At 45.0% G+C, this 12,583-nt stretch overlaps 1 protein-coding gene across 1 annotated transcript; it reads right to left on the bottom strand.

The window, feature by feature from the left end:
* Nucleotides 1-1,178: 1,178 nt before the first annotated feature.
* LOC121858498 (protein ZBED8-like) lies at nt 1,179-2,237 on the bottom strand. The gene has a single exon (XM_042354932.1). It carries the CDS (start codon nt 2,235-2,237, stop codon nt 1,179-1,181), a length of 1,059 nt encoding a protein of 352 aa, XP_042210866.1.
* Nucleotides 2,238-12,583: the final 10,346 nt, after the last annotated feature.

Here is a 12,583-nt window from a genome sequence, read left to right on the forward strand (position 1 = left end):
ACATTCGTTCTCGCTGTCCCAGGAATCCCCTCGCCTTCAAGACTGCTTACACTCATCAGCCCAGCAACAAGGTCGGATTCTGTTTGAAAGACAGGAGCTGCCCCCGTTATTGTGTCAGTGGAACAATAAATGGGTCTAGGGCAGTGGTTCTTAACCTTTTTTGAGTCACGGACCCCTTTGACAATCTGGTGAAAGCTATGGACCCCCTCTCTAGAAAAATGCACATAAACACAACTTTGCATGCAATGAATATACTTTATTTTATTGAAAATTCATTGCCTCATACAGTGTACGACACACACAAAGTATGAATAAAGTCAACAATCTTAACAATTATGTTTCACACTTTTTTATGCAAAAATTAATGGCCACTCCATACAAAAATGAAATACAATCATCTTGTGCAAATTAAACAAAACAAAACTTTAATTCTGCTCAAAAGTTAATTTCAATAAGAAGGTTGTTGTTGTTTGGCTTGAATAAGAAGATGGAACTGTGGAGTGGTCTTTGACAAGGTAACACGCATGTCATCTTTGACATCCAATCGATTTCGATTTTTCGTTTTGATAGAAACAAGTGCTGAAAACCCTGACTCACAAAGGTATGTAGTAGCAAACGGAATCAGAGCACCCATAGCTCGCTTTACCAGACGAGGGTAGGCTTGTGTCAACGCACACCAGAATTTTCCAAGGCTCTTCGAGTTGAATTCATTTCGTAACATTTCCTTTATCTTCAGGTCAATGAGGTCATCTTTGGCAAGGTCTTCATCACTGATACAGTCTATGTCAGCAAGGAAAGGATTACGAATCCATGTTTCAACTTTAAGGTCACCTGAGCAGAATTAACCTTTGAAAAAGTTCTGCAGAGTATCCAGATGTCTGCGGAATTCTGCCTGCAGAGAAATTGACAGGGCCTTGTCACTCTCGATTACATCCTGCAGAAGCACTTCCTCTAACAGTGGAAAGTTTACATAGTTGTCTGCCTCCAACCTCCTCTTCCACAGTGGCAGCTTGGCCGGAAAAGCTTGCAGTCTTTCAGCAGCATCCATAATGGTGACTCCAGGGCCTTGAATCGCAAGATTCACCCCATTCATATGGCCAAAAATATACGCCAAGTAGGCCAAGCCATGAATGAACTCCTCACTGTCAAACTGTTCTGAGAGTGGGCTTTTTTTTTCTCTAAAAAAAAAAGTGAAATTTTGCTCGAAGTTCAATCAAGCACGTCAAGATTTGTCCTCTGGAAAGCCAGCGAACTTCTGTGTGGTAGAGAAGAACTTCATATTCTGCTCCCATTTCTTGACGAAACCTCTTGAAAACGCGATGGTTCACAGCCCTGGCTCTGATGACTTTCACGCCAGTAGACAAGACTTCTTTCAGAATTGCTGGCAGAGTCTTTGACGTCAATGCATGCCGATGTAGAAAACAATGGGTCACGATGACCTGAGGAGCTTCTTTCTTCACCAAAGCAGCAAGACCAGATGTGTTGCCAAGCATCGCAGGTGCTCCGTCTGTGCACAGAGTACAAAGATTTTTCTTCCAGTCGAAGTTTTGCTTGGCAAAGAAACTATTCACCATTTCTAAGATGTCGCTGGCCTTTGTAGTTTCCAAAAGGGGCTCACAAAATAGGAATTCTTCTTTGAAGGCATCAGCATGCATATAACGGACAAAAACCAGGAGCTGGCTGCACTCAGAGACGTCAGTAGTTTCATCCAGTTGCATGCTGAATGGAAATGGCGTAGCTGCCAATTCTTCCATTACTTGCTTCAGAATATTAGAAGAAATGTCAACAATTCTAGAGTGGATGACGTCATTTGACAAAGGCACTGCTGCAATTTTCTTCCTCTGTTCCAAGCCACAAACCAGCTCGACCATTTCCAGGGCACATGGCTTTACCAAGGTCTCTTCAATCGTATGTGGCTTCTTCTGCTTGGCAATGCAATAAGCAACCTTGTAGGATGCTTCAAGACAAGGCTTTTGTGTTGGGGCAAATCCAAGTTTTGGTAAAGTTCCAGCTTTCTCAAATCGAGCCTTCTTTGCACGAAATAGATCAACACTGTCCGATGCATTTTCAGGATGGACAGACGTGAGGTGCTCCTTCAGCTTTGTTGGCTTCATGCTTCCATTGGCAAGAACCTTGCCACACAGGAAACACTGCGGCTTTTGTGTCCCATCACGATCAGCGATGAAAGTAAAACCAAAGGATAAGTAAGCTTCGTTGTACTTCCTTTTCTTTGACATTTTCAAATTGAGCTAGGCCTGCAAAACAAAAAAAATTATGTAATGTATATGGAAAGCAACAACTAATGAACACAAATTTATAAGCACGACAGATCGACCGACAGAAAAACAGATCGACAGATACAGGCAGACAGACAGACCGACTGACGGACAAACCTTCACAGACAGACAGAGAGATAGACAGATAACGCTATTTTCAGTAGCATTATTACGGATTTTTCAAGGTTCCCCTCAGAAAATATATGAATGATACTGACTGATGACATCGTGTTTTCCTACCCAACTGACGCACCCAGACCTTAACTTTATCCATTCTCTCTATTTATGCATCCCTTCTCTAACTACGTGCACCCAGTCCCTAACTTTGACCAATAAATAATAACAGTCTTGTTGTAAATAATGGATAAAACAAGTAAATACAGCGCACCAACTGTTTTTGGTTTTTCACAATACTCGCACGCGCCTTTCTCCATATGCACCCACATACGCACAAACATATATTCACACACTGTACACCCATCACTCTTCAGCCACACTCTGAAATTGTGGTCAGAAGGCGGTCGGAGGTCTCCAACCTCGGCTGGTACAGCTGTAGTAATAATAACTAAGGCCCTCTTTCGCTATCTTCACCAAAAACATAACCATAGGTAATTGAATATATTTAGGAAAAAGTATGTATTTGAAGATACTATGGTCCTCAGTTAAGCCTTACCAGTATATAAGAAGATTCCCAAGCCGTGATAAACCGTGGAAAATGAAAAATAAGCACTCACTATGGAGTGGCTCAAGATGGCGGTTGTGCAGAGAACGCTGCTACCAATATAATGGTAAACATCGGGGCCGGATTCAGGAGTGGGCAAAGTGGGCAGCTGCCCAGGGGCCTCCACATGTGCCGTAGTAGCTATATCAGGGCTGGTCGACTTGAAACCACATGAATGACTCCAGTCATGTCTCACTTTTGTGTGTGTGTGTGTGTTGGGAATTTGTACACTATCAATAAATATACAGTTAATTAAAAATTTCTCAATGTTCTAATTTCCTCAATATAACTGCATATGGCTTCAAAATTTTCCAAAGAAGTGTTCAAATTTCAAAATTTTCCCGGGGGGCGCCCAGATGTTTAGGCTCGCTTCACTCGCCACCCCACCCTCTTGGGTAGTTATAATGAGGGGGGCCTCCACAAAGACGCTGCCCATGGGCCTCCACAGGTCTAAATCCGGCACTGGTAAACATGGGCCACCAGAGACGCTTAGCGGTCAGCGCTATAAGCAGTTGCAGGGTACGTTTTCTTTAATTTCTTTCAATGGGAAACTATTCTAGAAGTCATAACCTGACGACCATGACGATTGTATGTTACCTGACCGTGTACAGTAGCATCCCATGCCACCCTACAGATTTACTGGTTTTCTTCAGTAACCAAAAATACATACATATCATCTGATATATATTGACAAAAATAGAACAACTTAATATAAAAATATAGTGAATATAAATGTTAAATTTTTATCTGACCTTCACGGACCCCCTGAAACCCATCCATGGACCCCTTGGGGGTCCATGGACCCCAGGTTAAGAACCCCTGGTCTAGGGCATCTACTTTCATCAGGGACACTGGTTGCTCTTGCATTATTGTCTCTGAGGAAGTCCTGCCTTACGCTGACATCTCCAGCTGCCCGAAGGTTAGTGTCGCCGATTATTTAGGTCGTGTTGACCAGTTCCCTGTTGTTAGGTGCTACCTGCGTTGCCCCTATTTCACTGGTTGGTCTAATGTGGTAAGAGCTCCCATTAAATTTGCTAGTGTCCTCATTGGTAATGGTCCCGGTGTTTGTGACCCTAACGACCCGGAACCGTTAAAACTCTCCTCGCCACCAGCACCAGTCGCCTCGCCACCAGCACCAGTCCCCACGCCACCAGCTGACGACGACGACGACGACTCGCCACCTGCCGACGTCGCCTCGCCACCCTCACACGCCGCCACGCCTGCAGCCAAGGTCCAAGCTGTAGAGACACGGACGGCGAAGGTGAAACGACCGCATCCCCTGATTCTGCCGAATTAGTTGCCACTAACTGTGACGCCCAAGGAGTTCACCAAGCTTCAAGACTCGTGTGCCACTCTGAAGCGGGTAAGGGAGAAGGTGACTTCCGGGGAGGAGGATCAGGTGAGAGATGGGTCGGTTTATAAGTTTGTTTCTATTAATGGGGTGTTACACAGGTCTTGGTGTCATCCAAGCAACCAGCCAAAGTAGGTCGGGTTTTACTTGTTGTCCCTGTTGTTTGTCGTAGTAACATTCTCTCTGTAGCTCACAAGAGCCCTCTAGCAAGTCACTGTTCTCGTAGGAAAACTTATAGGAAGGTTGCTGATCAGTTTTACTGGCCATGTATGGGGGCGGATATTAAAGCTTTTTGTAGGAGTTGTGATCACTGCCCACATATGTCCGCCAAGGGTAGAGTCCGTCCTGTTCCACTAGAACCCTTTCCCGTCATTGCAGAACCATCTTCTCGGGTAGCCATAAATTTTGTTGGACCGTTCTCACCCCCTTCCTCAAAGAAGCATAAATTACACCAAGATAATTTGTTAAGGAAATATAATTGCAGGACCCACATTGCACGTGCCCTTCACGACGTTCCCAAGCTGGAGTTAGTTGAGGCACTACCCTGCAAGAGTTCCTGTGAAGTTCAGGCGCCAGACTCTGATGATCTCGGTTGCCAGTTGCTGCTAACATCTGAGGAGATGGAAGAATCCTCTACGACTGGAAATAGGCCCAAACTTAAACCTGGACTGAAGTGGACCCCAAGTGCAGTTCCTTGATACGGCCTTACGTTTTGGAGATCAAGTTTCCACCTATTCTTTTATGTGACCCTTTATTGTGCAATGTGTATTTAAGCATTTGTTGTAAGATGATTATGCTTTGTGTACTAATCTTAAGTTTTAATCTACCTTACAGTAGATTTTTGTTGGGGGAGCTGTGTAAGGGGGGAAACTATCTTCCTGCTCGTTACCACTGCTTACTCGCTTGTTTGCTGGTGCGACTAACACTTGGGTGGTTGGACAGAGGTGAGAACGGCAGCTGCTACCCGTGTCACAGGCAGATTTACCCCAGCCGCCATACAGTCACTATCTAGCTACCCGGCTGTTCGTCAAATTCTGGCTGTGATCTCATCATAGGTCCTGGACTCGTGGGCTGTGTCCCCAGACCTTCACCTATCGACTGTCAATTCTCTGGTCATCTACCACTACCACATACCACGACCGTCAGTTCATCTCATTCCGTCTGTGCCCCGGTGTTCTCCTGCCATTTCAAGACAATCTGCCGCTATCGCTCGAGTGTGGAGTTGAATGGACGCTTCCCTACCCTGAGTGTGCATCACCGTGTTCTAGAACCTTCCCCCAGGGCCACTGCCGTAGGAAATATCTGTTCATTGTTTGATTCTATGGTTGTTTGATGCCATTAATTGCTGACTCCTCTTTATTTTTCGATTCTATCAATTGTTGACTCCAATTAATTGTTTGAATCCATAAAATGCTGACTCCCATTAATTGTTTGATTCCTTTAATTGTTTGCTTCCCTTAATTGATTAACTCCATTAACTATTGACTGCATTAATTGTTTGACTCCCGTAATTATTTGATGTTTGTTGAGTGGTGTCAGAGTTTTGTGTTATATTTTTTATAGTACTGTAAAGAGATGTCAATCTCAAACGGTTGTTTGCTATTCCTCAGAAAACCATGGTCCTTGACTTTCCTTTATTAAGAACCTGATTAGTCTGGTAAGGGATTTCAATCCCAAATTCCCAGGCCTTTACAATAGTATTATTCATTATAATATTATGTTCCATATAATATATAATAACATCCGAATGAGAGAGCCCGCTCTACTGCCACTCCTCAACCAATGTGACTACTCTTTCCTTTTGCCCGCCCGATTGCCTCTCACCGAGCCAGAGCTGGGCAAAGCACATTGGCGGCGTTTTTGTTATATGCCACGTTTTGTTTCGCAGAGGGCATACCGCTCGGCTGGGGAGTAGATGATTTCATACCAAGTGTGAGTGAATAGCACCCCTACCCCTTAATATAGTGAATGTATATGGTCTACCATTCCAAGGCGGATATCTTATACTATATAAAAATAGTATTTAGTAAAGTACTATACACTATTATTGTATATAATATTATATAGTATATTATAACATAGTATATTATTATGTTTTATAGTATTATGTCGTATAATATTATGTTATACTATTTTAAAATATACTATAAGACTATTTTATAGTATTATGTCTATTATAGACTTGTCACGTGCCTGTAGCGCTCGGGAACTCGCATAGCGTGAGGCATATGTTCACGCCTACATTTCATACAAGCTATTAATAAATTGTTAATTGTACTTATTATATTATTATTGTTCTTAGTTACTTAGGTTAATTGTATATTTATGTATGTAATTTATATGCATCATTGTCTTACTCTGTTAAGTCAACTCAGGAGTAATATTAATTAATTATATAAAATATCCAGCAAATGTCCTGAATCATGTGATATGAGACGCTCTCCTCCCAGCGTGGGCACGCTTCGGCAGTAGCGAAAAACCGTGGCATAGGTTAGACGTGTCCATTCGTTCTCTAGCCTTGACCCTTGTCTAGTGCCTTTATCCAGTCTTCTGCAATGCCCTAGGGGTATCAGGTATTAGTGACACGTTTAGTTAGGCCTAGGAAGGGATCCTGGTGGTAAGGTATCTCCTGTTTGGTAGGGATAATCATTTTGTAGTGATTGTTGTATATATATATTTCGTATGTCTTGTGTAATATAGTAATGTTAAGTAATATTTGTTTGGTCTAACTCCTTACAGCATATTTTCGCCCTTCCGGCATCACCCTTATTTTATTATACAATTACTTATTCCCTTAAATTCATGTTTGCTAATCATTACTCCCTTTAGAACATAAATTGAATTAATTAATTATCTTCCCTTTTGTGATTCACTTATTTCAACTGTTCTTACTTTTTCAAGTACATTTAGTTGAGTAGGTTTTTGGTGAGGATAATTATTGCCGTGTTCCCTATTTGTACATTTATTTGTTAATAACTTGGGGTAGGATTCACTCCCCAAGTATAAAGGGTAGTGGGATCGCGACAAGTGGGGGCCTGTGTCCGGGAGTTAACCACCATTGTTGTCATATCAAGTGTTGTTACTCGCCAGGTGTTGTTTCATCGCTAAGTATTTTTGGATGCAAGTTGCTGTGTTCACAGTGTTCATTTATATTGCTCCTGTTATTGCTTAAGCTACTGGTGAGTTAGCCCTTATCTTGTGTACCAGGTGTTTGGTTAATCCCTTGCTGTGTTTCACAGTTGATTGCATTTTGATATTATTAATTAGCTAGCTAGTTAGCTTAGCTGCCACGGTTACTTTTTTTTTCGCTACTCGATTTTGAGTTCAACATGTTTGACCTGGAAAGCTTTTTGGCTTCACCTTCAGCCGAAGTACTGAAGGGGCTTACTAAGGCAGAGTGGCAATCCCTCGCTGCTTATTATGAAGTAGAAGGCCGCTCTTCCATGAATAAGGCTAGGTTAGAAGAGGCTGTCCTCAACTACCTTATTGACAATGAAATCATAGCCCAACCGTCGGGAAATTCAGAGGAAATTGTTACACCAAGTAATTTGGCCTTACAAGTTGAACTCAAAAGACTCGAGGTGGAGCTGGAAACTCTCAAACAACGAGGTTTGGCTCAGGGTAGTAATACTTCAACATTCAGTGTGGACAAATGTCTCAACAGTGTTCCTAAATTTAATGAGGAAGAACCAGACAAATTCTTCTCTCTTTTTGAGAAAATTGCCCGACTTAACAAGTGGCCTGTTTCTCAATGGTCTCAACTTATTTATAGATCCTTCACTGGTAAGGCATTAGATGTGTTTTCTGCCCTCTCTGAGGATCAATGTCTAGACTATGCCCTTCTTAAGTCCGCGGTTTTGAGTGCTTATAAACTTGTTCCTGAAGCCTACCGGCAACAGTTCCGTAACTGCCGGAAGACTGACAAACAAACATTTGTGGAGTTCTTCAGGCAGAAACAGGTCCTTTGTCGGAGGTGGATTGAAAGTGAGTCTGCCCATGTAGAACATGACAAGCTTGTTGAACTAATCCTGCTAGAGGAGGTTAGAAAGTGTATCCCAGGCGACATTCGAGCACACTTGGATCAGAGAGGTATCTGTACTCTGGCTGATGCTGGTCCAGTGGCTGACCATTATTCCTTAACTAATAGAAATGTAAATTCCAGGTCTTATGCTCCCATGTCCCAGTCCTTCACTTCCTTCAAGCGGCCCACACCAACATCTACATCGGGGTCCCTGCCTCTTGTCATACCGACCCGACCCTCAGGTTCTGCATCATCTACCCCGGGTGAGCCCATGGTCCATGGGACAGGTGGATCCACTCCTACTGGTGAGAGAAACTCTAGTTGCAGGTACTGTAAGAAGCCAGGACATGTCATCAGCGACTGTCTCAAGTTAAAGGAAAGAAATTCCTCTCACCAAGGATCCCCCGCTCTTTTGGTCAGGGTGGCCGAGCAATCCGAGAAATTATTGGAGCCCTGTGTCACTGCCCTCAGTCAGACTGTTGCCCTGAATGCTTCCCCCTCTTCTATGATATCAACCTTTGAACCATTTTGTTCTCCTGGTTCCTTAGCTTTGGATCAATTCAGTCAATCCATTTCTGTTAAACTCTTGAGAGACACAGGCTCAGCCTTATCTCTTGTTACTAAAGAAGCTGCTCCATTCCTGGATTCATGCTATACTGGTAGCTGGGTGCTTGTGAACGGTTTGACCGGTGGGTCGCGTATTCCCCTTTGTCAAGTGTACCTGCGGTCATCCATAAAGTCAGGTTATGTCACGTTAGGAGTAGTAGATAGCTTACCTGTAGAAGGGGTCTCTCTATTGATAGGAAATGACCTCGTTGGCGACATGATGTTCCCTAATGTTGTGATCTCATCTTGTCCCACTGCCGAGAATAATACTGTGCAGTTAGAAGTAGACTTTCCAGGGTTGTTCCCTGCATGTGCTGTGACCCGTAGCATGAGCCGCAGTACAGAGGTAGAAGAGACTAGTGAAGTTGATGAAGTTTCCCTCCAGGACTGTGTAAGGGCGGAAACGATCCTCCGGCTGGTTACCGCTGCTAACTCGCTCGTTTGCTGGTGCAGGCGACACTTGGGGTGGTTGGACGGAGGTGAGAACGGCAGCGACTATCTCCGCCACCGGCAGATTCAACCCAGCCGCCATACCGTCAGTATCTAGCTACCCTGCTGTCCGTCAAATTCTGGCTGTGATCTCATCATAGGTCCTGGACTCGTGGGCTGTGTTCCCAGACCTTCACCTATCAACTGCCAACTCTCTGGTCATCTATCACTACCGCATACCACGACCATCAGTTCATCACATTCCGTCGGTGCCCCGGTGTTCTCCTGCCTTTTCAAGACGTCGCTGAGTGTGGAGTCGAAGTGGACGTTTCGTTACCCTGAGTGTGCATCACCGTGTTCCAGAACCTTCCCCCAGGGCAACTGCCGTAGGAAATATTTGTTCATGGTTTGATTCTATAATTGTTGCTTCTATTAATTGTTTGACTCCCGTAATTATTTGATGTTTGTTGAGTGGTGTCAGAGTTTTGTGTTATATTTTTATAGTAAAGAGATGCCAATCTCAAACGGTTGTTTGTTATTCCTCGGAAAACCATGGTCCTTGACTTTCCTTTATTAAGATCCTGATTAGCCTGGTAAGGGATTTCTATCCCTAAGTCCTAGGCCTTTACAAGTGGCGACCTTGCCAGGATTGTCTCTGACCTTTGGTTTCTGAGGTTTAACATTCGTTCCGGTGTTGTTGTAAGTCGCCGTGAGCGCGCCACCTTGCTGTCTGTGGCCCGAAAGCAAGTGTTGTTCAGTGGTTATCCCTTCCTTCTGTGTGCTAATTTTGTTGCTCTCCCTTGTACTTGGGAAGTTAATTAGTGTTGGTTGGGGTGCACTGTGGATGCTGTCATAGCATTTTTGTTGTTGTTTCACCTGGTGCGGTTTCGTTACCCTGAGTTGATTCAGCTGGGCTGGGTGCGGAACGAGGTTCCCTCCAGTCGGATCAAATCATTTACTGGTCTGATTGAGCCACTAGGTGAGTTACCTTTGGCTATTTGCGGGGTAAGTTGTTTGTTTTTTTTCTTTGTTCTTGGCCTTTCGGATCATTATGTCTGCTTTTGAGGTGTGGAAAGGTCAAGCGGTGGCCTTGGGTCTGACAGGTAATGACATTGGTCAGTATGTGGTCACCCAACAGAATGCCGAGAGAGAGGAACGTCAGAGAGAGAGAGAGAGGCACGCCAGAAAGAGAGAGAGGTGGAGGAACGCCAGAGAGAAAGAGAGGTGGAGGAACGCCAGAGAGAAAGAGTTGGAGGAACGTCAGAAAGAGAAAGAAAGAGTTCGAATTAGCTAAGTTGCAGGCAGAAAAGGACCTAGAACTGGCTAGGATTAATGCTTCAAGTAGACCAGCATCCTCTGGCCATATACAAGACAATGTGGTAAAACCCAGCTTGCCTGTGTACCGTGAAGGAGAAGACATCGCCTCCTACCTTGTTAGGTTTGAGCGGGTAGCTGAGCTGCTTGGTGTAGCCCCAGATAGCTATGCTGTAGGGTTGGGTAGCCTACTGAGTGGTAAGCCGGTAGAAATTTACACGTCCCTGTCTGCCGACATCACCCGAGATTACTTCTTGTTGAAGCAAGCTCTCTTGCGAGGATTTTGCAAGACTTCTGACGGTTATCGGGCTGATTTCCGCAGAACGAAGATTAGAGAGGGAGAAACGTACCAGCAGTTTTCGATTCACCTGGGTCGTTTATTTCAACAATGGCTGGAGACATCAGGGGTTGAAGAAACCTTTGAGTCTCTCTCTAACTTCATGATATTAGATCAGTTTTTGTCTTCTCTACCTCCAGACTTGAGAATTTTCATCAAAGAACACCAGCCAGCGACGCTTGGAGAAGCTGTGCATCGTGCCGACAACTGGGCGTCCGCTCGCAACGCCTACCCCAAGTCTTCCCCTCCTGTAGTGAAGATTGCGAAGCCTCCGTCCTCCGAGGAACCATCCCCAGGAGTACACAAGAGTAGTTCACCAGCCGTGCGGTGTCACAGCTGCGGAGAAGAAGGGCACATTCGTTCTCGCTGTCCCAGGAATCCCCTCGCCTTCAAGACTGCTGACACTCATCAGCCCAGCAACAAGGTCGGATTCTGTTTGGAGGACAGGAGCTGCCCCCGTTATTGTGTCAGTGGAACAATCAATGGGTCTAGGGCATCTACTTTCATCAGGGACACTGGTTGCTCGTGCATTATTGTCTATGAAGAAGCCCTGCCTGACGCTGACATCTCCAGCTGCCCGAAGGTTAGTGTCGCCGATTATTTAGGTCGTGTTGACCAGTTCCCTGTTGTTAGGTGCTACCTGCGTTGCCCCTATTTCACTGGTTGGTCTAATGTGGTAAGAGCTCCCAGTAAATGTGCAAGTGCCCTCATTGGTAATGTTCCCGGTGTTCGTGACCCTAACGACCCGGAAACGTTAAAACTCTCCTCGCCACCAGCACCAGTCTCCTCGCCACCAGCACCAGTCCCCACGCCACCTGCTGAGGACGACGACTCGCCACCTGCCGAGGTCGCCTCGCCACCCTCTCACGCCGCCACGCCTGCCGCCAAGGTCCAAGCTGTAGGGCCACGGACGGCGAAGGTGAAACGACCTCATCCCCTGATTCTGCCGAATTTGTTGCCACTGACTGTGACGCCCAAGGAGTTCGCCAAGCTTCAAGACTCGTGTGCCACTCTGAAGCGGGTAAGGGGGAAGGTGACTTCAGGTGAGAGATGGGTCGGTTTATAAGTTTTTCTATTAATGGGGTGTTACACAGGTCTTGTGTTTCATCCAAGCGACAAGCTAAAGTAGGTCGGTTTTTACCTGTTGTCCCTGATGTTTGTCGTAGTAACATTCTCTCTGTAGCTCACAAGAGCTCTCTTGTAAGTCACTGTTCTCGTAGGAAAACTTATAGGAAGGTTGCTGATCAGTTTTACTGGCCAGGTATGGGAGCGGATATTAGAGCTTTTTGTAGGAGTTGTGACCAGTGCCCACGTATGTCCGCTAAGGGTAGAGTCCGTCCTGTTCCACTTGAACCCTTACCCGTCGTTGCAGAACCATCTTCTCGGGTAGCCATAGATTTTGTTGGACGATTATCACCCCCTTCCTCTAAGAAGCCTAAATTACATCAAGCTAATTTGTTAAAGCAATATAATTGCAGGACCTACATTGCTCGTGTCCTTGACGACGTCCCCAAGCTGGAGTTAGTCG

The sequence above is a fragment of the Homarus americanus genome, unplaced genomic scaffold (genome assembly GCF_018991925.1).
Source record: "Homarus americanus isolate GMGI-L3 unplaced genomic scaffold, GMGI_Hamer_2.0 scaffold5802, whole genome shotgun sequence".
NCBI classification, from domain to species: Eukaryota; Metazoa; Arthropoda; class Malacostraca; order Decapoda; family Nephropidae; genus Homarus; species Homarus americanus.

Excerpts from the sequence above, each read along its gene's own strand:
- LOC121858498 (XM_042354932.1), bottom strand. The coding sequence starts at position 2,237 with ATGTCAAAGAAAAGGAAGTACAACGAAGCTTACTTATCCTTTGGTTTT.